Source organism: Micropterus salmoides, unplaced genomic scaffold (genome assembly GCF_014851395.1).
Source record: "Micropterus salmoides isolate LMB-PRFRI ecotype aquatic unplaced genomic scaffold, ASM1485139v1 Ms_hic_scaffold_5, whole genome shotgun sequence".
Lineage (NCBI taxonomy): Eukaryota > Metazoa > Chordata > Actinopteri > Centrarchiformes > Centrarchidae > Micropterus > Micropterus salmoides.
The window spans coordinates 13,757,537-13,783,866 of record NW_024044237.1 but is presented as its reverse complement, the minus strand read 5'-3'; the positions used below and the strand labels follow the sequence as shown (position 1 = coordinate 13,783,866).

At 41.7% G+C, this 26,330-nt stretch overlaps 4 protein-coding genes across 15 annotated transcripts in view; 1 reads left to right on the top strand and 3 right to left on the bottom strand.

Moving 5' to 3' along the window:
• pdlim7 (PDZ and LIM domain 7) overlaps positions 1 to 6,145 on the bottom strand; it is a 31,294-nt gene extending 25,149 nt beyond the window's left edge. For 2 of the 5 annotated variants that reach the window (XM_038700005.1, XM_038700006.1), the window contains exons 1-2: positions 5,844 to 6,125; positions 3,342 to 3,440 (exon numbers count right to left, since the gene is read on the bottom strand). In XM_038700005.1, the coding sequence (XP_038555933.1) occupies positions 3,342 to 3,440; positions 5,844 to 5,870 (126 nt within the window). In that variant the 5' untranslated portion in view covers positions 5,871 to 6,125. Of the gene's footprint in view, positions 1 to 3,341; positions 3,441 to 4,289; positions 4,442 to 5,843 lie in introns of those variants that run through there. The other 3 variants (XM_038700002.1, XM_038700004.1, XM_038700003.1) reach the window with 3 other exon arrangements.
• A 2,557-nt stretch (positions 6,146 to 8,702) lies between these two features.
• cltb (clathrin, light chain B) lies at positions 8,703 to 12,906 on the top strand. 3 transcript variants are annotated; one of them, XM_038699353.1, is made up of 7 exons: positions 8,703 to 9,138; positions 9,784 to 9,830; positions 10,050 to 10,167; positions 10,414 to 10,525; positions 10,958 to 10,978; positions 11,428 to 11,481; positions 11,822 to 12,906. In XM_038699353.1, the coding sequence occupies exons 1-7, from the start codon at positions 8,976 to 8,978 to the stop codon at positions 11,991 to 11,993; spliced, it is 687 nt and encodes a 228-aa protein (XP_038555281.1). In that variant the 5' UTR covers positions 8,703 to 8,975; the 3' UTR covers positions 11,994 to 12,906. The 3 variants fall into 3 exon arrangements, with proteins under 3 accessions (XP_038555281.1, XP_038555282.1, XP_038555283.1); XM_038699354.1 differs by lacking the exon at positions 10,958 to 10,978; XM_038699355.1 differs by lacking the exons at positions 10,958 to 10,978; positions 11,428 to 11,481 and having other exon boundaries at positions 8,708 to 9,138.
• Positions 12,907 to 13,297: 391 nt separating this feature from the next.
• Positions 13,298 to 14,894, bottom strand: higd2a (HIG1 hypoxia inducible domain family, member 2A). The gene is made up of 2 exons (XM_038699356.1): positions 14,674 to 14,894; positions 13,298 to 13,962 (listed from the first exon to the last, which is right to left on the bottom strand). Exons 1-2 carry the CDS (start codon positions 14,858 to 14,860, stop codon positions 13,796 to 13,798), a joined length of 354 nt encoding a protein of 117 aa, XP_038555284.1. The 5' UTR covers positions 14,861 to 14,894; the 3' UTR covers positions 13,298 to 13,795.
• Positions 14,895 to 15,594: 700 nt separating this feature from the next.
• Positions 15,595 to 26,330, bottom strand: part of ankhd1 (ankyrin repeat and KH domain containing 1) — a 29,651-nt gene continuing 18,915 nt past the window's right edge. For all 6 annotated transcript variants that reach the window (XM_038699485.1, XM_038699486.1, XM_038699487.1 and 3 more), the window contains exons 19-39: positions 26,119 to 26,258; positions 25,898 to 26,009; positions 25,593 to 25,738; positions 25,348 to 25,490; positions 24,661 to 24,874; positions 24,358 to 24,533; positions 23,932 to 24,094; positions 23,745 to 23,840; positions 23,514 to 23,630; positions 23,242 to 23,410; positions 22,908 to 23,107; positions 22,431 to 22,789; positions 21,983 to 22,135; positions 21,626 to 21,775; positions 18,573 to 20,148; positions 18,156 to 18,345; positions 17,772 to 17,897; positions 16,987 to 17,238; positions 16,636 to 16,820; positions 16,375 to 16,542; positions 15,595 to 16,228 (exon numbers count right to left, since the gene is read on the bottom strand). In XM_038699485.1, coding sequence (XP_038555413.1) covers positions 16,169 to 16,228; positions 16,375 to 16,542; positions 16,636 to 16,820; positions 16,987 to 17,238; positions 17,772 to 17,897; positions 18,156 to 18,345; positions 18,573 to 20,148; positions 21,626 to 21,775; positions 21,983 to 22,135; positions 22,431 to 22,789; positions 22,908 to 23,107; positions 23,242 to 23,410; positions 23,514 to 23,630; positions 23,745 to 23,840; positions 23,932 to 24,094; positions 24,358 to 24,533; positions 24,661 to 24,874; positions 25,348 to 25,490; positions 25,593 to 25,738; positions 25,898 to 26,009; positions 26,119 to 26,258 — 4,895 coding nt within the window. In that variant the 3' untranslated portion in view covers positions 15,595 to 16,168. The remainder of the gene's footprint in view (positions 16,229 to 16,374; positions 16,543 to 16,635; positions 16,821 to 16,986; positions 17,239 to 17,771; positions 17,898 to 18,155; positions 18,346 to 18,572; positions 20,149 to 21,625; positions 21,776 to 21,982; positions 22,136 to 22,430; positions 22,790 to 22,907; positions 23,108 to 23,241; positions 23,411 to 23,513; positions 23,631 to 23,744; positions 23,841 to 23,931; positions 24,095 to 24,357; positions 24,534 to 24,660; positions 24,875 to 25,347; positions 25,491 to 25,592; positions 25,739 to 25,897; positions 26,010 to 26,118; positions 26,259 to 26,330) is intronic.

Below are 26,330 nucleotides of genomic sequence, written 5' to 3'. Positions count from 1 at the left end.
ACCAAAGGGTGGTAAGGAAAGGGCAAAGAAACTGTAAGCAGTTTCTGGCGGCAGGACCCCGCCTGCAGGACGTTTAACCCATGTTTGACCCATACATGAGACGGCTGTTGGCGATAATCCTTTAGCGTTCACGGAGACTCAAGCCAACAACTGTAGATCCAGAGACACTGCCAAGACCATAGAATTACAGGGCAACCACATAAAGTTTCATTTTCTCTGGTCAAATCATTGGTTAAAGAGGTACTGATTTTACTAGTCAAGGTTAGTCTGAAAACATTTGTATAATGTCTCCTGTGACTTGGGAGGCGCTTTGAGAAGTGTGACAAAATAAGCCTGATGATACCATCAGGGAAAGACGCTATCGAGCTGCATTATGGTAAATGTAAGATCCAGTGGTTTTGGAGCTTGACACATCCTAGGGACCAATGTTGACTTTTTCTTTTTTTTTTTCAAATCCGTCTCTTGCAAGTCCCCAGACTATGGAAGTGTGATACCAAATCGTTGGAGTCCCCCTTTAAATACCATCTGAATGCCAATAACATTAAATTCCCAACCCGAACAGAAAAGTCAATTCACCAGTGCCAAGCAGCATTCAACATATGTTCGTCCCAGGCTGGGAGGAGGGTCAAAAAGCCAGGTCTACTGACACATAAAGCTGCACCTGGTATCACTGGGTCAATTTAAAGGGGTATATTGACATTTCAGTTAAGCAGAGAAATGCTTGTTTTCTCATTATTTTCCTGTATTTGTCCTTAATGGGATGGTGGGAATAAAGATTTCACTGGTTATTATCTACTAACACAAGGCTAAGAAAACATAAAAAGTGGTATATTGACTTTACAAAGAGTCAAATAAAAAAGGTACATATTTTCTCAGTTGATGAATGGGTGTGTCATATCATGCTAAGGTCAAAAACTTATTTTTCCTTTCACAGTTTGTCTTGGCATGGTCTCCGTTCCTCTGATCTCACTGGGAAAGTATTCCAGTGAGATTGAAGGAGTCCATCATATGCATGAGAAAAGTGAGCATGGAAGACATCTTAGACACAGAAAGGAGACAAGAGGATTGTCTGGTGGCAGCGACAGGGTGGCTATGAGAAAAATCCCACGAATGCTGAAAAAGCATAGCTTTTCAGGCTCACAGGAAGAGAAGGAAGGAAACCTATATACCAACACACATACACACAAACACGAAGTAACACATCTTTCCAAATCAAAACAAAGATTATCAGACTCCCCATTCACAGTACAACAAATTAAAGGGTTAAAGATGAAATACAAAGTTATTGATGTCACAATCTGCCATACCTTAAATGAAATAATAACCACAAGCTCTAAGCAAACCCGGTCTCAACAACACTAATTGTCATCAAATATTTGCAAAATACACTATTGATCATTCAGGAGTTATCACTTGCGATCTTTAAGCTGTGCAGCATTTTACTGAGCCCTTTTTTCTGTCACTCCACATGTTCTTCATTGTGTAATCGCTTTTAACCGACTGTCTGGGTTGAGCTCCTTATCTCATCAGCTACAAGCCAGTAAGGAAAGACCACACACTAAATTCATCCAAAGTAAGCCCACTGAGTGCAGGCCTGACTTTTCTTCCTGTTACTATGGGATATGCTATATCTTTGAGCTTTTAATTCCTATGTTGGGTTGTTTTCATCCTCAGCGACATTGTGATTCACAGTCCAGTGTTTTATGACAATAGCAGGGAGAGCCAACTGTCCCTGAGAGCTAAACAGAGAAAAATGTCACATCTTTACAAACTCTGTACCCCGAGGCCTGGTGGACCGCTGGAACAAGCCACAAAGATATTAGCCACGGACCAGACGTTAAGGCTCCAATCTTAGCAGTACTGTTTTTTTCAGAATGGGAGCCATTATCAATTTTACACCAAGCTGCCTAGACAGACCTGGGTCTAACAAAATGTATCAAAATTGGCAGGTAAAGGCTTTGCAATGCAGAAAATGAAGGTGTCAGTCTGGAAATAATCAGCATGCGTAATGTACCTGAATTGCAGAAAAACTGGTCTCCTGCACTGGCTGATTAGTCATGATAATTAAACTACAACTACTGACACACCCACTGACATTCACCCTACAGAACACCTTGCCCGTCTAGACTAAAATTCAACTAACAATTCAAAAAGTCAACTCCTATACCCCACCAAAAATCCCTGTTTTGTTTAGGGCCATTCGTCAAATGAGGTTTTTACATCCGTTTGGTCTTTTATGGGTAGAAGGAAATGTTTCTTGTCATGAATCCAAGGGGAACATTGTGTTTCTGACTGTGCTGCCTGCCAGAGAGCTGGGCAGATACAAGACACGTACTGACAAGGCTGGTGATAACTGCTGCCCTCACCACAGGATTACGTCAACTCTGCACACAACTCAATTCAATGCTACAACACACTGTGGACTCGATAGGCTATACTAATCAAAGCAACATAAAATAGTGCAACATTTGTTTGCATCTTAATGTTATATTATAGCTGTGACTTTTTGGCAACTACAAAGAAAGAAAGAATTGAAATTGTTTCAAAGACTATGTGGGGTAAACTTGTGAGGCAAAGGCCTGACCAAATATACTTACTTAATAACAGTCCCAGTAATCTCTAAAATGGGAAACCGCAACCACTGAACAGGATTGATAATTTAAAGAATTTAAAATCAGTCTAACATTTATAGATCACCCCCAACCTCTAAGGGAGCAATATAACAACGTCAATGGCGAATGAGTGCATAACAGAATGCTAGATCGGTGTGTGCAATAGCTGCCAGCAATGCTGGAATGATTGTGTGTGTGCGTATGTGCGCGTGGCTGCAAGTGAGAGTCTGTGTGTTTGTGAGGCAAAGAGGGACTGCACTTATAAGGCCTGGAAAGAGGTTGCTGCTCTCTTCAATAGCAACAGTAGTTTATAGAGTATTTGAAAATTCAATCAGTGAAGAAGTAGTGACCTAATATGGCGAGTACAAAGCAAGTCCTTGTGACAAATTAATACTATTAAAGGCACTGGATGTTAAGACTGACCGGTTATGAGTTAGTACATACTGTAATGAAAAAATAAAAAAATAAAAAAATTGTGCGTGATATGAAAATGAACACCAGTCTGCAAAAGATGATTCAGGTAGGGTCATTATGAGGGGAGCAAGACTACAAAACAGCAACATAATCTTGTAAATATGCAAAGATTTTTATATAAAAGCTTGGAGGGACATAAATTACTTTAAAAACGATAATTCTCTGTGCAAATCTTCAAGAAGAATGCAAAGACTTCAATGACAGATACAGAGTACACAGTGCAAAAACTGACTCCAATAATAAACAGTTTCTTACCCTTGATACGGTGAGGGGCATGCTGAAGTCCTTGCCACCCTGCAGCCTGAAGCCCCAAGGCGCTGGGCCGCTGAGGGTTACAGAGTATACGTTCATAGCCTTGGGGGAGACAAAGAAGGTCTTAATTAGTCAGAAAGCCTGGAAAAGGTTTGAGAGGCCCCACGTCCTATCCAAGCAGCTTAGCTGCTGGCTGTCTGATTGTTCCCAACACACAATTCATACAGATACTGATACTCCAGTGGTTTTCTTTCAGAGTTTATGATGTTAAATCTTGGAAAAGTTCAGTTTTAAGAATAACCATGTTTTATTAATTCAGCGAATTTGTCTTTTGGGAGAAAGAATAAATGCATTTATTTTAATTAGGCTATTTACATTACTTACAAGACACTGGGACACAATGTTCCTACATCAACACACAAACTAAGGGGTTGATATCACGTGCGACATAATCAAGAGTGTAACAAAAGTATACTAAAAAGCAAACGAGTATCACAGAAAACATCAGCATCATAAATCAACTGGACAAGAAGAAAAGCAGCTACATTCAACAGTTTCTCTCTTTTGTGAGAATAGCATCTCACTGTATTCAATTACTAAGTAAACCATTAAAGTGAACTAAAACAATATACTAGCCAACAACACACAAACATTTTTGAATATTTTAAACAATATTAACTGTGAAACCATGAAAACAGTGTCAAACATCTTCATCAGAGCCAATCACTGATATTTAAAGGCAAGTCTCTAAATAACTAAGCCACTTTAAGATCCAAAGGCAACTTGAGATGTAAGGCTATAAGTCACTTGCTTTTCATTGCGAGTTACATCTGTACCACTGCCCTCTGTCTGCACCCCTAACACAGCTCCCTCACTCCTCCTCAACCCTGCCAGGTGTCATTGCACTTCATGACAGACAGCTAGCTAGAAGACGCCAGAATGCAAACCTACCTCGTTCTCAAGGGCCGGCCGATAGCCCCAACCTGGGAGAAAGCTAGAGAGTCAGTAAGCTAGGGCAAGCAGATTCTCCCTCTGTTGGCAAACCCTACCCCCGACACTGTCTGTGACACAGTCAAGCCCTAGCCTCTCCTCACTCCTCAGAGGCTATATAAGGAATGTAAAACTACACCAAACTATTTCAGCCCAACACCCACATGAGTCAGGGGGGGCGGGGTAGAGGAGGACGGAGAGAGGCAACGTCAACTACCCCTATGTTCTGGCAAAAGCCTCCTACATAAACATCAATGGGGTTTTTTTTGTTTGTTTAAAGTGTACTTGAGAAGCGGCAGACGGCCGCAACTGAAGTATAAAATTCTACATTCCTTCTGGAGGGCAAGAAGTGCAGTACAACCAAACCAGCAATTATATTTCAACATCAAGTTCTTAAAGCAACAGAGGAGCTCACTTTATAGTAAAAATTAAATCAAGTGTGCTCATAGATTATCTTTCTTTTTGAAGCAATATGGTCCAGGTCTGCTTAAAGGCAACCAACCAAGCCCCCAAATAATCACCTCCATACCCGCAAAACCTGCTAATTTAATGGAAATCATTTTAAGAGTGTTCATTTGTATCCATGTATTGTGTTTGTGCACTAGTGCAAGACTGTCTACACACATTAAATTAAAATTACCAAAACTTGCATTTGTTTACTGTCACTTTTCTCATATTATACCTCCTACAGAGAAGTCAAGCAGCCAAGGAAATTAATTACAAGATAAACTGCTTGAGACAACAAATGGAAAGAGCCATAGCAGCAACAGGTAAATGGGGTTACATATTCCCTGTGATAGCTGAAAATGGATTATTTAGTTGGTTTTAAAACAGATAAAAATAAGACAGTGGAAGAACCACATGAATTTCAATGCATTTCAGTTACAGACCACCTTCTGAATTAAACCATTGGAGAAATGATCAAAGCAAATAAATCTGCCTGTGGTACTAATACAAGTGACTGGTCCCTGTTTATGGTATTGCTATTTATAATCTCCTATGGTGTCACTACAGTAGTTCTACAGGTACATGTACTTTTAATGTGAGTGTTGTAAATATCCTCAACTACACGGAATTATACACCAATTTCTCTTCTTTTGGCTAACAGGATACGCAATTACGAGCATATATATATATATATATATATATATATATATATATATATATATATATATATATATATATATATCACTGTCCAAGACAGTCATTCGCAACATGTAATTAAAAGCTCCATTCTGAACACTACAGAGTAATTAAGTTAGAAACACCACCGCAGTGCAGACTTTCAACTAAACCTTAACTTTCATAAAAGAAGTTAGCGAGATTGGACACGAAAACTGGATAACCTCTGCAGACCGACGGTGGTTCAGAGCAGCTAGCCAAAACCATAAAGTGCACAGCGAGGAGCACAACATAGCCACCATACAACTTCCACTGTGAGAAAAGTTGGCTTTCAAAAGTTACACCACACGCGACGGAAGGTATTTAGATGTCAAGACAAATGAATTAGCTTACCTCTTGGCCCCCCTGTTCTCCAGACATCACGAGTCAGTCTGCTACTGGTGAGAAAAAACAAACAAACAAACCAGTCAGTCGGTAAGCAGGCTAACTTTTCGGACTTCCTTAAAGCGGACGTCAGGAAGCCTCCGTGGATCCCCTTGGTGAGCAGCAGATCATTCCCTCAAATTCTTTTTAGCAGGACTCGACTGAAACGTCAGAAGTCACATGGGCCGCTGCTTCATTTCACACTCCGGCTGTGAACCAGGAGAGGCCGTGCTTTAGGCTTTACCAGACATCTCAGCTGCTAGTGCTGCTCAACATCAATCACAATCGCTGTAATCCCACTGAAAAAAACTAATCTTTGTCGACAGCACACCATTGCACAGATCAAACAAATAATATATAATCTCATATATAGGCTATATTGTTATTTTTCAAGAATAACTGGACTTTTAACAGACAGTTTGACAGGCCAACAAAGTGTTCAGTAGTAACCCATCACTATTTAATATTGATTAATAAATGGCCACAGGTGTGTGCAATCAACTAAAGATTAGGCAAATCATAAATAAGAAATGTTTACCTCTAAAGATCTCTCTGATTTGCAAATATAATTTTTAATCCACTACTACATGTATATGACAGCTATAGTTGCAGTTTACTTATTCATATTTTACATACAGAACATATAACGAGCTTTAAAGTATGATGTATTGTTATGGAATAAGTATATTTGCTTTCTAGATGTATGTAGCTGATAAGCAGTGGAGAACAGTAGAATTTTAACATGTTTTACATTTTCCTTAATAACTCACAGACTACTTGAGCTATACTAGTCATCTTTTGATACAAGAAATATATATGTGCACTAATTAATAATACATATTTTCATTTATAAGAACAAGACTATAATATTTAATTAAATGCAAGAAGTCAGAGTGTTTGTTACTGGGGGAAATTGTAACATTGAAAAATAAGTCATATTAACTCACTGTATCTCAAGTAAAAGCCTACCTCTAAGTATTTACTTTACTGCTAATCATGTTACTTAAGAGTTTTTTTTGTCAGGCATCCTCTACTAAGTTCTCTGTTCTAACTTCATAAAATTGCTTTTTACAACTGAACTAGTCATTCTCTTTGGTTTTGCTGGGTCTTATACAATCAACTTCTTTAAATCCACTATACAGACTCTCTGACAATGAAAGGAACTTTACTTTTACAGACTTAGGCCTATATAATATTCACATTTTCTGTTAAACACATTTAAAACACACATTATTTTATACAAAGAATGTTGGCCTATGTTAATTGGTGATTTGTTTATACTAGAACTAATCCATTTCTTTTAATTCACCCTTTTTAATGTAATTTTACATTTATATTTAGTGAAATGTGATAATTTATATTTATTAATAACAAAAGTATGTCAAAACAGACAAACAAGCTGCTTACATTGGGCCATGTGGCCAATGTTCCAGCATGATTAAATCTTGTATGCCCACTAGCCACAACTATATCAGCATAGTTTGTTAGTGTTAATTGTTAATCAATAACCTAGAGATAAAATGTATGTAAGTTTAAATTTGCAGTCATATAATCTTTAGACACCAGAAGAAAAATACTGTACCTCCAAAGTTACTTTCATACCTCAAAATCAATATTTTGTTAAAAACATCTGTTAAGGTGAACTGATCCTGCTCCTTTTCCACAGGCAGAGGCAGGATCCTATTGAGCATGTGCAGAGTCATCACTCTAGTTTAGTTCTGATTTTGAAAATTGAATGTGTTATAATTGCCCCCTGTTACAATCGTGTTACCCCCCGGGTAACTTTTTGAATGCAATACTTCTATTTGTAAAAGTTGCCTGTTACTTTGAAGATTAAAATTTTTTCAAAAGGGGTTTAAAAATATATATATTGGAATAAACCAAATAGTACATAATAAATCTTAAAAAATAGTTCCACCTCGATAAGCAACATTATACCAATGCTGGATACCGCTTTCTAAAAGGACATCATTTATGAATGTTGAAGTTGTAACAAACGTGTTTTTTTTTATATATTTAAATTTAAACTATTTAAACTCTTTTTGATTACTCATGGGTTATTAGTAGGAACAACTTAAAGGTTGCCAAAGTAAAAAAAAACATTTGGCTAGTTTGTCTTTCTTTACAAGGAAGAAGGAAGAAACACTCAAATGTTTTCTTACTATTTTTTCATGGTGTTATAGTTTTAAGAATCTGAGAATCTTCAATACTGTTGATGGATAGTCTATAGATATATAGCGCCTTGTTTGTCCTCTATTTCTCGATATCACTGGAACTCTGGCACACACACATTTTCGAGTGGCCTTTTATTGTGGCCAGGCTAAGGCACACCTGTGCAATACCCATGCTGTCTGATCAGCATCTTGATTTGCCACACCTGTGAGGTGGATGGATTATCTTGGCAAAGAAGAATGAGTGTTTATAATTTTGTTAAGTATATAATTGTTACATTATTTGGATAATAAACACACAAAAAACAGCTCTGTCTAATTCTGACCCACCTCAGTCATGCTGCTGCCACACTTCCCCTCCACCTGCTATTGTGCTCCTCTACAGGAGAGACCTTCCGTGTGACTACTTTATATTAGGACTGTGGGATTATAATACAGGCCTAGCCCAATTTTCCATATTATAATTGCGATTTAATAGATCTGCTGTTAATATATATTTTTGTTTAGGCTTGTTATTTTAATGAATGTGACACTAAAAATCAGTAGTGTGACTTTTGATCAAATGCATCTCAAGGCCTACTGACACTATGCAGCAGATGACCGGCAGATGGAGACAAACCATAAGAAAAGGGATTGGTACCCTCAGGGTGCTGCCCTGCTCCATCATCAGGCTGTACAAGTGAAGAAATCATGAATCATCAGTGAGGGCCTTACAGTCAAAACGCAGATTTTTTTTATTACAGACGATTTATTTGTTATGCGTTATTGTTCACAGTACAACTACTTCTACTCTACTTTGAATAGCTGATATTCCACTGAAATATTTAATTTGGTATTAACGTTGCAGTTGAACTGGTCGCCTAATTTTTGGGTCACGTTAGCTAGCTAATCCTACCGAGCTCAGTTAAACTTCGAAACACTTTTGTGAAAGATGGCTGACAACGGAGCACACCCGGCCGAAGAGGACCCAGCTGCAGCTTTCCTGGCTCAACAGGAGAGTGAGATAGCGGGGATAGAGAACGACGGCGAAGGGTTCGGGGCGCTGGAAGGAGCGGGCGGCCACCAGCCGTCTCCGCCGCAGTCGGTCAACTATGGCAAGTTTGTGACTGAGCTAATGTGAGCTTCGGCTGGCAAGCAAACAGAGCTAATAATTCAAATAATTAAAAGCTAGCTAATATGTGACTGATAGTAGTTAGCAAACAATGGCCATATTCCTATATGTTAACAACTGCATCGCTAGTATGTTGTGTTAGGTATGCATCAGTTAACTTAGCTTAGTCTAGTGGACAGTTAGCATTATAGCTTAACTTAGCTAACTGACGGTAGTGCGTTTGTTTGTACACTGACAACATCCGTTAGTAAACGTTAGTAATCACACAACAAAACCTCCTAACGTTTGGACGTTATACTAACACTGCTTACGAGCAAGCATGTATAACGTTAACGTTATATAGTAACGCTAACTTTATACTTAAATAACGTCAGGAGTAAATGAGCTAAATAATGTTAGCTAACGTTCACTGTTCGTTAACACCTTTCCGGAAAAACCTGTCCTGTCAATTGACAAAGCTGCACTGACAGCTCCTGTGTCCAAACAGGTGCTGCTGCATTTCTGAGGTCTGAGCCTATAGGAACAAAATGCCATTGTAACATTTAGTAGTGACAAGGAAGTGTAACGTAAGCTAAATTAAAAACTGCCTATCTTAACATTAAACTTTGTTTTCTTATATAAATGTCAGACGGTTTCGAACAGGAGCTTGCCGCGGTGAATGGGGATATGTTTCAGGTGAGCATTACACATATCTGTAGCCTGTTTCTTAAATTATATTATTATTAATTAGTCCATCCCTTTGTATGTGTGGTTGAGTTTTATTCTGAACACCATCAAATCATTTCATTGACTTTCCCTTTATTTTTTGTATTGGCATTCCTGTATTTTACAATGTGATAGATTTACCATCTACCCAGTATTTGAATCAAATAACTGTTTTCTGTTTTCCAAAAGGAGTCCAATGGCCCAACAGATAACTACGCAGCGATCGCCCAGGTGGATATTCAGAGGCAAGAGCCAGAGAGTTTACGCAAGTGGAGGGAAGAGCAGAAGACTCGCCTTGAGGCGTTAGGTGAGCTAAGATGTTGTCATTGGGGAATGAATCATACTGTGAAATGCACATCCTACTTTACAGCTGTACTGAGCCACTGTGATGGTGTCATTTTGTTGTGTATCTTTTTGCAGTTTACCTTTTAAGACAGATGATGCAACATATCTAAATTTGTCACACAGACCTACTAATAAGTCAGTTCTTTAGCTCAAATTTCTTTTGAGGAATCTCTGACTAGGTTGTTCTCTGTTGTTACATCCTAACAAGACTCCGCATCCAAGGCAGCAGAGGCTGAGTGGAGAGAGAAAGCCAAAAAGGAGCTGGAGGACTGGCATGTACACCAGCATGAGCAGATGGAGAAGAACAAGGCCAACAACAGGTTAGTGTCTGACATGTCCCCTGTTAGCATGCAGAGAAGTAACAGTTGGTTTATCATTATGATGTGACGATGCTTTAATCACCACACTGACCTGTAGCGACATACACACTATATCAGCAATGCTTTATCACATTATGTGGACTTGAAGATATTTTGTAAACTGAATGTTTAATGAGTGATATAGAAAATTGAAGCACTTGTGTTGGACTTACTGCACCAAGGGATCAAATGTTTGAATGATTGGTGTGGTGTAACCGTTTCATGTCTAAAAGTATATAAAGTGTTGCTTATAACAGAAATTCTGTGTATTATTTAAAGATTGTTATTTTAGCCTGGTTGCAGTCAATGGTGTATGTTAACTCTTATAAAAATATCGCAGCCTCTCCTTTTCTTGACCAAGCTAATCCATTCTTCTCTCACACTTTCCAACAGACTCTGTCCAAGTCTGGCACGGTATCACACTGCATCTGGGGCTCTAGTCTTAGCCGGTTTCTTACATTGTGTCTGTGAAAGCGCTGAGAGACAATCCTCTGATGAGATATTAGTCTACAGCTGTGTGTCCGGTTAGAATGCCTGGAAAACAAAACAGGAAGCCAGCTAGCTAGAAGGAATGCAAACACCAGGGAGCAAATGTCACAGTTTCCGCCACAGCCCAGCACCCAAGCAGTCTGTAGCTGCCTGGATTGCTTCACTAGTCCAAGCTTGGTTATTGGAAACAGTGCACCAGAAATATTCAGTCCTTAGACCATTTAAATCTTTTTATTTCCACCTCATTAGAACTGTTTCTCAGTCTCTTACATAATCCTTTTAATGCAAACCCTAACATTTCTCTGCTTGTTGTTTGACACTGTTTTCCTTTCTCCTTCTTTTTTCCTGCTTTCTTGGCCTTGCCTGCGTACTAGGATTGCTGACAAGGCTTTCTACAAACAGCCCAACTCTGATGTTATAGGCTTTGTGTAGGTTTAGAATTCTTATGCTTTTATGCTACCCCAGAAAAAGCAGTTGTGGATTTTCACCTGATGCATGCCTAAACACTAAATTTTGTTTTTGAAGGCTAACTTGGTATTTCTTGCATTCATATGTGAGGTTATATAATAAATATATTAAACTTATTGTGATTAGTATAAAGAAATGCATGACGTCATTGTGAATCTTTTACGCAGGTGCTATTCATGTAATTGAACTGTGTGGTTGAGCACCGTGTTTGCCTCGGATGGGTTTTGCTGTTATGGGAACTGTTCTGAAATCCCTCTAATATTAATATGTCTTTTTTTGTGGTCTCCCTCCCAACTGTAGAGCATCAGAGGAGGCGTTCCTGGCAGAGAGCGATGGCGACAGCCCAGGATCTGAATGGGAAAGAGTAGCCCGTCTCTGTGACTTCAATCCGAAAACCAACAAACAGGCAAAGGATGTTTCACGAATGCGTTCTGTCCTCATCTCTCTCAAACAGACACCTCTAGTTCGCTAGAGGAGGTCACGGGGAGAGTTTTGTTCTTAAAACATTGCCTTTCAGTTTTAACCTCACGCTGCATCAGAAGAGTTTCTATTCCCTTTTCCATAAAATTCCTGGTATGTTTATAATCTTTGAAAACTTCCCGCCTTTCTTGATGCCTATATATTGAAATAATATACTTGACCCCACTCTCATGTGAGAAGATGAAGGCCTGCTCTAGTGTTACGACATCCTTTAGCTGGTCAGTTTTATCACTGCTATACTTAAGAAAATACTGTTACTTTAAGTTAAACATATTACTTCCCCTTTAACTTATTAGGTCAACTTTATTGCATGCCTCTGCCAATATTTTGGATGCACAGTTTTTTTGTTTTATAAATTAGCATTTTGGTTTATATCAAACACTTAATTAAGCATATTAGATTGTAACCACGTATGCCTCTCATCTATGTAGAATTCTAAATACAGCTTTTGTTAACATTTGTTGTATTATATCCCTAATTACCATATGTAACGTAGCTAGCATATTTTTCTCTTTCAAATGCATATGCTTGTGGCCTTTTTGATGTAGCGCTTAATCCAGTTTGAGTATTTAGCCAGATGGATTTCCTCTTCAATTGGGCAAGATTTAAGAAAAATAAAAATTCACAACCAAAGATTTCATCTAAATTTTTAAGATTTCACATGATCAGCAGCTCGTGCAAGTTCTCATTTCACTGATTTTCTCAGCAGACATGTTATGCTCCCATGTTTTTGTTACACCAATGTGTTCGATTTTTTAAAAACAACAATCAATAAGGTGTCAATATCAACGGTAATGTCTGCACATTGTTTCACATGTTGCCTATTCGGACATAATGAATATTGAAATAAGTGAATGTTAAAAGGGAACTGAAAAATAAAGACAATGGAGTTTGATCACTTTACAGTTATTTGTCCTCAAGTATTTCGCAGCTAAGCCTGCCATCACAATGCCCTGGAGATGATCACCTGTATCCCAGTTTGCCCAGTTCATGTGTGAGGAGCTGAAATTGTGTGGCCCTGTCAGTGCCAACTTCCACCCTTGCATACTCAGATGCAGCCTGTTGAAGGCCGTGCCACTTTGTGTTTGAGGGACACTTTTTAGGGTTCAGTCTATGTGAAAAGTGCCCTGATGTCTGTTATGATTTGGCGCAACTGAAATGATCAAGGATCTTCAAGTGAAAGTCTGTTGTGTTTAAGGTGGACATTGGTGGACTGGGCCCATCTTGTGTCTAAAACCCTCCCATTTAGATCTACTCACCCAGGCCAATTAATATAAAAACTCTGTTCACATTTCATTTCCCCGCAGATTTTTTTAATTTTTAAATAAAGGTTGTATACAGAGTAGAGGTCTACAGTTCTGTGTGTGATGCTTTATCTCAAATACACACAGGGACACCAGATTCAACTTAAAATTTCTATCAGAGGACAGGTGTTCTCTGTATATTATTTCAATGACAATACACAGAAACATTTGAAATATAACCTTCCAGAAGAGCAACGAGCACAAAGCATATGTTTTATATTTATCATCATTTTGCCTCAAGTGTCTTAGAGCGCAATAAATTTAAAAATAATTTATCATGCTTTGTCTGATAAGGAGCTGATTATACTTTGTTGTTGCAAAACATTCATCACCGTGAGCATTTCACAGTGGTCAAACAACAATAGTGTTGGCCTTAACATAGGTATCACACAAAAACACATTAAGTTCACTCCGTAAAATCAGTCCACTGTTAAGTTTGCCCCGCTCTGAATCCCGAGCTGAATGGCAGAGCTATGGGATTGGTCCGTCTTTATTGCTTGGGGTTCAGCCCTGTGGCAAAGACACCAACAACAATGGCAACTACAGTGAAGCCCTGAGCAAAGATACGCCCCCTCATCAACAGCTGGGACTGTCTGGTTTTCCCTTGATGGAAGGCACGGAGACCATACATCAGCGCTCCTGCTGTTCCCACACAACCTGGAGAAAGCAAAGCAGAACTTATAAACAGGATGTGACAGAACAATGCAGGTACTGGACGGGTTGACTATCCAAGAAGAAGGTAAAAGGTGGTGAGAAAATACTCTTTAATGTCATATAACGTTAACATTGCAGCCTTGTCCTTTGGTACAACGAGTATATTCAGACACCTATTGGCTATCAGGGTCACATTTATTAAAACAAAGGACACCAAAGGGGTTACAACCTTGTAACTTGAAACCTACAGTGCATTATGAAAATAACTACAATACTAAGAGTGAGAAAGTGTATTTTTGAGATTTGGGTTACCTGAACCTTGAAATAGTATATCAAGGGCATCGCGGCTCCTCAGGGTTTCATATTAAAGGCGAGGTCAAACTACACAAAAACTGATTTGACTCGGCTTCGACTAAAGTTGAATCATTCGTTAACGAGACTCACACGACTACAAGTTTTTTCTGGCGGTGACAAACAAACTTACAGCTAGGTTAGCTACTTTTCTCTCATGTTAGCTTACGTAAATTACTATTGACCTCACGATAAGAGTGTGTTAGAGCTTTAAATTATAACCTTTTATACGGTCTATGATGCTAACGCGGAATTAGATGTTTATTTGACCACACGGTAGGAGAAAAGACTACATGTAACGTTACTGCACTTCTGTCAGTGTCACTTGGCCCTGCAGTGAGTTACCCTGCTTGTGTAACTCACCTAATGGGACGAACGGGTTCTCCTTGGTTTTTCTAATAAATTTATCTTTGAAGGTCTCATCTTTGATCTTCGGCAGAGGGTTGAAGCCTTCGATGACCGGGGGCTGAGAAAAGTCAAATGGTACTGGTCCTGACCGCAGTGTTTCAGGTGTTTGCTCAGGGACCGTTGGTGTTGCTGTCGCCGCCATGCTTACCTTGTTATAAAAACTCAGGAACTGAAGAACTACACTTCCGGTTACACTTTGCCCTCATCCTTCACAATAAAACGACATTGTTTAAAACATCATGAATGAAAGGAGTGTCAGTGGCGTTCCCCTCCTGCCGTCTGCCATGTTTGCATTGTCAACATTACACACGCACTCTTCGAAGAGAAATGTTAAAAATGTCAATGTCCATTTAAGTTCTACACATAAACAATATGGTTCGCATTAATGCAAGAGGGCTGGCGATACAGCCTAAAAAAAAATGTGAATGATAGACTGTAGCTTACAGGATCACATAATCATTGTACAATAATACAAATTAGATATTATGTTCCAAGGAATTAACCAATCTATGATGTCCTAGGACCACATTCTGTTTAATGATTAAATGCTTGCCAGACAGGGAGATTACTGATAGTTCTTACCACTAAGCGGCAGTACTGGGTAAAGTTCAGTGTTACACAACCATCATTTAATATCAAATAGATAAGTGGTGATGTTGTATTTTGGGTTGGAAACATGCAGTTTTATGGTGTTAGGTCAGATTCCATTGGGCATGACAATGAAGCCCTTCCAGCTAGCTCAATTCTAACTTAAAAGCTAAAACTAAACTACAAAACTAAACACATATCTTGAAATGACTACCAAAGTCTTGATGTCTGTTAAAGTCCATCCATGAAAATAAGTAAAGAACAATGTTACATAAAACAGCACACAAATACTTTTCAATCTTTTTATTGAATATTAAGGTAAATATTTCACATTAATACAGGCTACATAAAGTAGAGCCACTATACGACATGAAATTTACTCTCATTTTAACCCTTTTTAGTATGTAAACAATTATACATGTATTTACCACTCTAAAAGGTTCTGATTTCTCTTTAGGTAATCATCATCTAGTTCTGGGCCAAGTTTAAATAGCTACTTCATGTTGAGCCCCCTGCAGCCCAAGAACGGCATATGTGGGTTTAAGTCAAAATCGCTAAACTACGCAGAGAATGGATCCTGTTGAACAGGTGATCGCGCATGTTTGTTTGCATCATCAGGACACTGATAACAGCCCTCGCCCAATTTCCCCTTTACTTGTTTGAGATAGGCACATCAAAGAATGGCGTCAAGAGAACTTCCAATTCTTCAACCTCTGCTCCACACTCTCAGGTCTCTACAAAAGTTAACATGTTGTAAGGTTTTCTTTTTTTTCGTTTGTCTCATTCGGTCATATTCGTCAGTTGGTTTTTCATGTTTGCGCTGTGGGTCATGCTGTGTGCGTTTGATTGCTGTGGACGCGGTCTAGTTGACGTGGTTCAGGTGCACATTGCCCACATGAGGTGCCCAGGTACCAGGCCACACCTGAAGAGAGAGGGGACCAATAAGTGGTATATGTTAAAACAAATGTAGTCAAACATTTTATCAGACTAATGGCAGAAACACAAGCCTAACAGTTTGACTCTAAACATGTGAGGTGACAGCATGGGTATAATAAAAGAGGACAATACCTGCTGTTGTGGGTCAGAGTTATCTGCATTATTTGGGACCACTTTGATAATGGGGCTCCATGCGGGGTCACCAGCGTGCAAACCATTGTACATGGGTCCCCCTGGCCCCTCTGCCATGGGAGGATGAGGGGGCAGCATGGTTCCTCCATACATTGACATAGGCATCCCCTGAACAGACAAAAAGTAAAAGTTCTTAGTAAAAGATGTGTCTGGAAGAGAAACTGGGGTTAAATCATCTACAGTGTGGTGGCTTTGTGTTACCTTTGGGAAGTCCATGTAACTGTTGGGCAAATGCTGAGGCTGGTGGTAGTTGTTGGCAGGGTTTGCGATGCCTGTGTCATCCTGCTCCATGGGCTGGTGTTGAGAGAAAGCCGACTGCTCTGCCTGCAGCTGAGGGTGCATCATGTGGCTGCTCATCAGAGGCTGGGACCAACCAGACATGGCCTCTGTAACAAGACACACAGGGGTTTAGCATAATTAATGGATATAAGTTACTAGTGCACAGTAACTGAGATTTAAATATCCATTTGTGTTTAAATGACACAAATAGAATTAAGACAACGGGGAGAATGTACTAACAAAATAAAAAGGAAAAACATAATTTGCTCTTACCCGAAGCACTGCCAACCCCGAACGACCAAATGCCTCCCTGTCCAACAGATGCTGTGTAGCTGGTGGTGAGGAGAGGTGGGTTGACAGAACCCGTCTGCCTGATCCTGGCCAGCCGCTCTGTGCCAATGGGTGGGGGGACCTTCCGGTCCTGCTGCGAGGAGCTGCCTGGCTTAGGCTGGGGAGGAGGGGCCACAGCTGAGGTGGAAAGGGCAGAAGATGACACCGTAGAGGGAGGTGGGACAGGAGATTCACCTGGTGGAGAAGAGACAGTAAAGGAGGAAATTGTTAGGAGCAGTTCAGATGTACGCATTCGAAAGTGTAAAAACATCAACAAAAAACTAAATAAAAATTGTAATAATCCAGTGAAAATTTCATGAATTTAAAGCTGGGGTAGGCAATTTATTTTTATTTCAGAGGCATTTTTTATTATTTGTTAAAATTCTCTTTACATAACAAAGATTCGGTATCCGTGGCTGTTGCAGGACTTTTATAAGCATGGACTGTCTACCTGCGCACTCTGCCCGTGCACATGAAAATATGTTTTCAGGGAGTGGCAGTGAAGGGAGATCTGAAGGGAGGGGGTGGGATTTTTTTTGGGTTGGATACTTTGAAAATGTAGCAATCTTTTGCTAGTTTCTCTGTTACCTACCCCAGCTTTAAAAAGGCTTACAGATAAAAACATACCAATATAAAAAGAGCAGTCAAATAACTGCTTGTCTAAATAGATAGTTCAAGGCAGAAATGTTATAAGAAAATCACAACGAAAAAGAGCGTGAGCCTAGTACCTGATGTGGATGCACTCCATGGGTGAGGGGAAAAGTGCTGTCTGCTGAATGAGGGTGTGCCAACCCCTGTGTGACCGTGCAGATACACAGGGCTGCCAGACATACTGGTGGCATAGCTGGTCAACGCTGTGGGTGTGACAATTAAAGAAACAGCTCATCAATGAGCTCATGAAAAATAGTACCACAACTTCCCCTTACTAAGAAATATAAGGCCTTATTTTAAGACATGTTTCTACTATGCTACCTTTTCTCACATATATATTTTTCATTATATTTGGGTGCATATATACTGTTGCTATCCCATTCTGATGCTGTTTTAGTTAGGTTCCTATTTAAAAAGGTTCCTCTTCTTAATCTATAAAGTCAAATAAAAAAAACGCATACCGATGGGGCTGTTGACCATCCTCTGTGAGGCAGAGCGGTAACCAGGGGCTTTAGAGCTGTCTGGAGGAGGTGGGGGCATCATATTCTCCATCTGGCTCATGCTCATGTAGGCTGGTGGGGCTGAGTAAGACTGCTCTGGAGGTGATCGAGTTGGCAGATGGCATGCACCCCAAACCTGATTGTTTCCAACCTGCAAGGCAAGCACAATTGATAACAAAATTAGAATTATTAGGTGCACGGCTGATCTTATGTAACAGCAAGGAGGGGAAAAAAAGAAAAGTAACCATGATATTTGTACTGTTTAGTTAAATCCCTTTATTGCCCCCGTGTCATGTGAAGCCACTGCATAAGAACAGCCAAAAGTAAAAGAAAGATGTCTAGAGTAAAGTTTAAATTCTAAGTGTTACTTCAACTCACCTGGCTATTGTTATCGAAAATGCTGCTGAAGTTGAAGAGGCCTGCAGGACCGAAGTTGGGGGGTATCTGCTGAGGCTTGCCTGCATTGGCCACGTGCTGCATCTGGGAACCGTTCATCATCCCCAGATTAGCAGAGACCTGAAGGGAGCCGGGAGCCTGAGCTTGAGCTTGGGTCTGGGCTTGTGGAGGCAAATTTGTGGGCTGGGACGTCTGGTTTTGGTTCTGTTTTGGGGGTTCTTGCTGAGCATTGAACGGCACAAATTGCGGTTGCTGCTGTTGTGTCTGTTGCTGCTGCTGTTGTTGCTGCTGCTGCTGCTCAGGAAGGGAATAGTAAGGCCCTGGTGGCTGCATACGATGAGAGACTCTGGGGGCAGGGGCTGAGAAGTGGGGTACAGTGTTGTTCGGGTGTGCAACATTGTGTGAGAGGACAGGAGCAGGTGCTGAAGAGAGGTGGGAGCTGTGCTGTGGGTTGAGGAGGGGTGGTGTCGCCTCTGAGGATGGTACAGAGGAGGGAGGGGGAGGTAACTGCTGTCGCGGCTCTGGCTTGGGAGGTAAAACCATGGGGGAAGTGAAACCCACAGAGTTGATGCTCTCACTGACAGAAACAGGCTGGTTCTCTACAGGTAGAGAGGGCCTGTCTTTTCCAGGAGGGGCAACAGAACTGGGCTCTGTTTTAATTGGCTGGATGGCAGGTTGTGAGATAGGTCCGACTGACTGCTGAGGGGCATTAGCGGGAGCTGTAGTGGAACTGTGATGTGCAGGAGAACCTGTGCCTCGTACTGCATTGCTGCCACTAGTAGAAGTGGCGACAACAGACACAGGGATGACACCAGCAGGCTTGGAGTCAGGGGCGAAGAGCTGTTTTCTGACCGAGGAAGGAGTGGGGATGCTCGGCTGGGGATTGTAAGGGGTAGGATTAGGGGTATGAGGCGAGGCTGCAGCTGAAGATGTGTTAGGTGCACTGGTGGTGGCGGTGTTGGTGGTCGTGACCGAGGCTCCTGAGCTGGCTGTGTTGCTGTGCTCAGTATGGGTCGAGTTGGGTCGAGCCTGGCCTCCAGTGCTGTTGGTCCCTCCGTTGTGTTTGGGGGAGCTGTTAGCACTGCCGGGACTCACAGGACGCACAGGGAAGGGTCCCCAGGTGCTGGCAGCAGGAGAAAAGGTGCCACCAAACTGGGCCATGGGTAGGCGAGGGTGTCTGATCTGGTGCATGGTCTGAGCAGCCAGTAGAGCCAGCTGAGGGTGGGCGTATGCCAAGGGCAAAGACACAGGGAAAGGCTGTCTGACGTTTGATGACAGCCCCTTCCCAATCTTTCCCCCGGCCTGAGAGGAGGATGAAGACGAGGATGAAGAGGGCTGGAACGAGACACCGGTGGAGGTGACCAACGAGCTCAGGGCCTTTGGCCCAGTGGATGAACCGCTGGTGACTCCTGTGGTACTGGGGAAGGAAGCTGAGGTTGTTTTAGAGCCTGGGGCTCTGATGTGATTCCTGGGGATCAGATCTTCAAGCTCTTTGGCTGGGTCTTGGATTAGAGCATTGATCAGTTGGACTGCATACCTTGTAGACTCTGTGCCACCTCTGAAACAACAAAGCGCACTTTATTCAGGCCATGTTCTTGTGTTATAAAAGGTATAGCAAAAAATTGATGGCATAATTTAGTCTGGTTTTGTGATAGATCAGAGCATTTATGCAAGTATGGTCCCTTTTGTGGTCTTCAGTTTTGATCAGATATCACAGCACAGTTAATTGCTTTGAATTAACCAAAAAACAGTTTCTTCAATGGTCTGCAGTACAAGCATGTGTGTAAATGTGTAAAGTCCATCACTGCTGCCTCATTGTTTTCATGCAATCAGCCTTCTTATTTTTGTTTATTGTACAAGCAATGTGCAGGTTTACTGTTTTCACAACAATAGTGGACCAGGATGCAGGCACCACATCCTCCAAGGGTTACAGACATTTTTATTGGTGACAATAGTCTGAGTGGAATCTAACTGGCCAACATTTGATTTAAGTCTCTGCTGCTCCTGTGGATCTCAGTCTACTTTCTATATGAAACTTTTTCTCTCTATATTCAAGAGAAAGGATTGTTTGTGCAATAACCCTGTCAGGTGTAGTGTTGACCAATGAAATGCGGACGTGTTTGCTGTGCTTCTTAAAGCGTCCTGTACGAGTGGTTACTCTTTAACCAGTTTCATCTACTCCCGCCCTCCATGGCTTTATTGTGTACTTCCCTTGCTTTCTGTAACGTTGGCAAAATGTCATCTTCAAGACCACTAAAGTCAAGGACCTCCAGTAAGTGTTTTATCTTAATTGTGATATTACTTACTTCAAATTGAATTGATAGAACTTATATTTGGACACAAGAATACATCCATGATAATATTAGCTTAGTCTTTTACATTATCAGAAAACTGTTAAGCAACAGTTGGCAGTGTTTTGTTTTGAAAACAAGGGGAGTATATATTTCATAAAGCTGTTGAGGGCAGGAGTGGCTGAACCAGGTTAAAGAATAACCACCCATACAGGACGCTCTAAGAAGTAAAGTGAACAACAGGGTTCATTTAATTGGTCAATACTACACCTGAAATTTTAATGGTTAAGGAACAGAAATGATGGAGCACAGGAAGTCTGTGCAAGCAACAATATATCTGAGTTCAAGCACACGGTTGGAGCGCTAGCAGGGGCTGTTTGAGTGCAAAGGCAGGGTTTTTGAAGCAAAGCACTACAAAATCTGAACTTGAATCAATAAATCATACTCTCAAATCAAAGAAATGATGAATAAATGCAATTTTGTACTAAACCATACAAGCCTAAGGGTGCTGATCATTAGAAAAAGATCAACAGAAAATTAAACTTTCCTGAATTGTACTTACATCAAACCCAGTTTTCCCATATTTTATATCTTAAACTAGCTTGGACTGTTGTATTGTGGGACTGGTCCAGTAGGAATGAATTACATCATCCAGAAGAGGATCACATGCTTAATGCATCTAACCAACTGTTATTCTCCAGCTGCAGTAGTGTTTACAGTCCACCAGAGGACATCATTTTTTACCTTATGGTGATCATCCTCTCCCCATTCTTGTCCTTCTGTTTATCTACGTCAATGTGAGCTCCTGTCACGTCCTGAATGGCTGTGATGTTGCAGCCTCCTCGGCCCATGATCCGAGACACAACAGAGGCTGGCACAGACAGCTTCTTTGATCTTCAAAAGAAGCAGTAAAATTTCATTATTTTTGAGTCTACACCTGCAGATGGTAACACCACTGCCTGTAATTCACATTAACTGATACTCGCAAACAGTATCAAGTTTCTTTCTCTTACAAACGTGTGCACCTCAAGTAAAAACTGGAAATGTCAATCAAAACCCTGCGGCTGCATGTAAACAGATCAAATTAAATAAACCACTGACCTCCTGACCACCTCCTTCCAACCTTCTTCTCTTTTCTGGCCTCTCTTGGGGCTTGTGAGGCTGAGTTTACTGTTGGGTGAGGTGACGGGAAGAGCCATGGTCTTGAATGGAGAGGGCAAGGAGTTTGAGGTGGAGTCGTTCATGTCCGGAGCTCTGTGAAAAAATGTGCAAAGCTCAGGTTCGATTGGATCACAATAATGAAGATCTAATATGTTATTTGTAACGTTGGTTGAGACTTGAGATAAGTTATAGGTTTATGTGAGAATGTAAGTCTGCAATTGAACAATACTCACAGTAAGTAGTTCGCACATAAAAATAGCATTTTAAAATCGTTCTCCCTAGATGAGTGCGCACGCACACACACACACACACACACACACACACACACACACACACACACAAGCTACATGTCAGATGATAAATGTGCTCTGCTCCATCAGAGACTCACTTTTGTGTTGGTTTTGAGATGGAGACTGTGACCTTGTTGTCCAACTTGCCGTCAGTCTGCGGCTGAGGAAAGTGTCTCTTTTCTGGGCCGCGCAGGAGGGCCTGGGACTGGGCTGCTCCTGAGGAGGGGGCTGAGGAAGAGGAGGAGGAGGAAGAGGAGGAGTAGGAGGAGGCGGAGGAGGTCAGGTCAGGGAGGTAGTTGAGCTCCTGACTCTTGCCCCCGCTGCTGCTGCTCTCACTGGCACAGTCGGTGCTATCCAAGGGGTCAGAATCGCTGTTGCCACCTGCCACTCCCCCACCCCCACCCCGTGGCTCACCGTGGATCTTGTTCTTGTCAGCCTTGTGCTGTGCTAGTGCAACCTAGAGGGAAGACACACACACACACACACAGATATCAGTCAGTCAGATATTAGTCAACAAAGAACATTATGAATCAGCAAAGACAAACATAACTACTGATAAAAGCTGTAGTGCTCACCTGCGGATCCTGTAATATGATGGGTTCGTTGGGCGAAGAGTCCTTGGTCTTGTTCTTTTTGTTCTTGCGATTGGTGCTTGGGGTAGTGGCCACACTTGCTCGCTTCTTACCAAATGCTGTAGTGAAAGTGGTGGAGGTGGCAGATATACCAATGGTGGTGGTGGTGGTTGCACTTGGAGGCTCAATAGGAACCTCTGTTTCTGAGGTGGATAAAAATCAGATAGGAACAGTTACCAACCACTTTCATCTTGTACTTTATAATGCAATATAAAAGTATTAGAAAACACCAGCTCTGCAGTCTCCTCACTTGCAGCAAAAGTCATAAAAAAGTTACCGTCAGCTGAATCCTCCTTTTGCTCCTGCATCTCAGAGAACTCCTCCTTTGTTTTCTGCCCCTCCTCTTCCTCCTGCTTCCTCTTCTGCTCCTCCTTCTTCTTCTTGCGTTTCTCCTTACGCTTCTCACGTTTAGCAGCCAGGGCCTGCTTCTTGCTCTCCTCTCTTGACTGTAAAACAACACAGAGCCAAATTAAAGAACGCGTTTGTCCTCATCCAGTGTATTTAGAATGTGAGAACCTCCCAAAGCACAGCCATGGGGTCTGTCATTACCTTCTCCAAGTCTAGCTCCTTGAGGAGAATGCTCGCATTCTTGTTGGCCTCGGCCGCCTGCTGGTCTTTAGCTTTGACAATGGTCTCCATGCACTGGTGGCACTTCTTCAACAGCTCCTGTAACAACAGGAAACCAACAGCTGGAGTTACAGCTTTGCTAACATCTTCATCAGTTTTGTCAAGTCCAACAGAAGTAGAAGACTAAATACTGAAAAGAGAATCAACACCTACCTTGTCAGCGATGGTGGCGATATATCTCATGCACTCAATATCTGATGGGAATTGGTTGACTTCCTTCACAAGATACTGCACCACCTTCACATGACCCTAAGATATTAAAGTAAAATGGTTAGTAACCAGCGGCTTGCTAAAGTGTAGGGTGACATACTAACAATCATGGGTTTGGTCAACTCTGCACCTTGCGAAAAGCAGCCATGAGTGGGGTTATCTTGCGGTTGTCGGCTGCATCCACATCAGCGCTGGCATGCACCAAGAGCTGGACCACGTCAAAATGACCGCCATTTGCCGCCAGCCAGAGAGGAGTGTTCCCTTTCTTGTTTCGTACATCGATATGGGCGCCCCTGCAAAGACCGGAAGAAGAGTTGCCTTAAGGAGTTACACAAAGGTATTGAAGCTAAAATACTTCTGCTACTTGTAGTTGCAATGAAAACAGCAGAAGGGGGCTTTGTTCTTGAATAGTCTGTGCCAGCTCAATGTCCTACACAATGTCAAACAACTCACCTGCAGGATCGTTATGACCTAATTCACTCAACAACAGAAGCGACTGAGGATCGTCTCATTATGAGAAAACTACAACATGGACTGAAAGACCAAGAGCACTCACCTGTTGATAAGCAGCTCACAAAACTTGTAGTGGCCCTTGTCTGCAGCAATGGTGAGGGCAGTGTCTCGGGATGAGGGAACAGGGGGAGCGTTGACATCAGCACCTTTATCCAGCAGTACTCGGCCCACCTCTGCATAACCTCCCGAGGCTGCCTCCATCAGAGGAGTAAGGCCAGTCTGCATGAAGTGAGAAGTCACTTTAGCAAGATGGTCTCAGCCAGTGTAGCCCTAAAATATTTACTAATTATTTTATTACGTCTGGACTGTGTGTGTCTTGGGGATCCAGAAGATCCGGAATCCTCACCTTAGCACGATGCTCTACATTGGCCTTGCGATCTAGCAGAAGACTGACCACCTCGGCCCGCCCCTGGAAGCAGGCTAGGGTCAGAGCTGTGTTTCTGTTGGTCTCAATCTGGGCGTTGATGTCTGAGCCCATATCTAGCAACAGCTTCACTGCTGGTACGTGACCATTCATAGCCGCCAGCATCAGAGGAGAGATTCCCAGCTTACTGCCAGTCCTGGTGAGAAAGTTAATAAATAAATTGTTAAGAGACAAGAAACTAAAGTGAAACTGTTTAATGGTCAAGGAGGAAACCACAACAGGCACCACGGCGTATTCCTCTTTTGCTGCAATTTAGCAACTTATCATGTATTTTCACTTTTTGAAGAGCAGCATTTATCAGCAAGTAGCAGCTTCTATGAAGCTTTGGTTATGAAGTTACTGTCTTACTGTTTCCTTACTCCTCATTTCTAACAAAGGTAATGACTATGTTATTACTTTTGGGTGCGGCTAAAACCCTATGGCACATTTTTACAGAGATTTTGTATTTGTTTGGCATCGCGTGGCTTAAGAAACTCTGGTGTCTGCAAATGACATCCTCATTCACTTTCAGGAATTAAAACAATTAAGGAACTAGTGGACCTAGTATGGGTGGACATGTTTCACTGATGCCAAGGAACCAAAGTGAATGATGAGGTTCTTGTTGCTCACCTGGAGTTAATCTCAGCTCCAGCATTGAGGAGTATCTTGATGATGTTGACGTAACCCCCAGAAGCAGCCAGGCTAAGAGGCGTGTAGTCGGAAACATTGCGGTGTTCCTTATTGGCTCCCCGAAGCAGCAGCAACTCAACCACCTGATTAACACAAATAACGGTGACGCGGCATAGTTGAAGCCAGGAAAATGTTAAACAGAAATGTCACTATTGTGAATATAAACTGAAAAACAATGCGTTTACCTCTTGGCGTCCCCCAGAGCAGGCCAGGGAGAGGGGCGTGTCTTTGGTTCTCTCTGATTGAGCCTCAATGTCACCCCCTTTGTCCAGGAGCACTTCCACCACTCCTACGTGGCCAGCAGTGGCAGCTAGGATCAGAGGAGTAAATCCTGCGGAGAAAAGAGTATATAAACTCTATATGAGTTTTTGGTTACTTAGTATATGAAACGCCTATTATGAATTAAAAATCCAATTCATACCATCCCATAGTTCATAATACCATTACCTAAAGTCCTTTTCATGCCCAGTATATCAACACACATTCATACCTTTTTTGTCCCGGTGCTCAATGTTGGCTCCCCGTGCAATGAGGACAGACACAAGCTCTTCATGTCCTCCTGCACACGCCAGCGTCAGTGCTGTGTCATGGTTACTCTCCGTCTGTGGGGAAAGCAACTTCTCTTAACAGGGTAGAAAACTTATACATACATGTACTGACTTGCATTGTCGTCTCCAAAATATGCCGTGTCAAATTGGCCTTGTGTCTTACATGTGCATCTATGTCAACAGAGGGGTAGAGGGGCAGGACTGAAGGGGGCGAGGCGATGTTTGCGGGCATCTGTGTGGGTGGCTGGGACAGGGGTGTGGGTGAGGTTGTAGTGTTCAGCATGGGTACACGGCTGCTCACAGCTGCAATAGAGGAAAAAAGGCAAAAAGTTATACAAACAAACAGATGAGGATTTAGCAGACTCTTTCATCTAA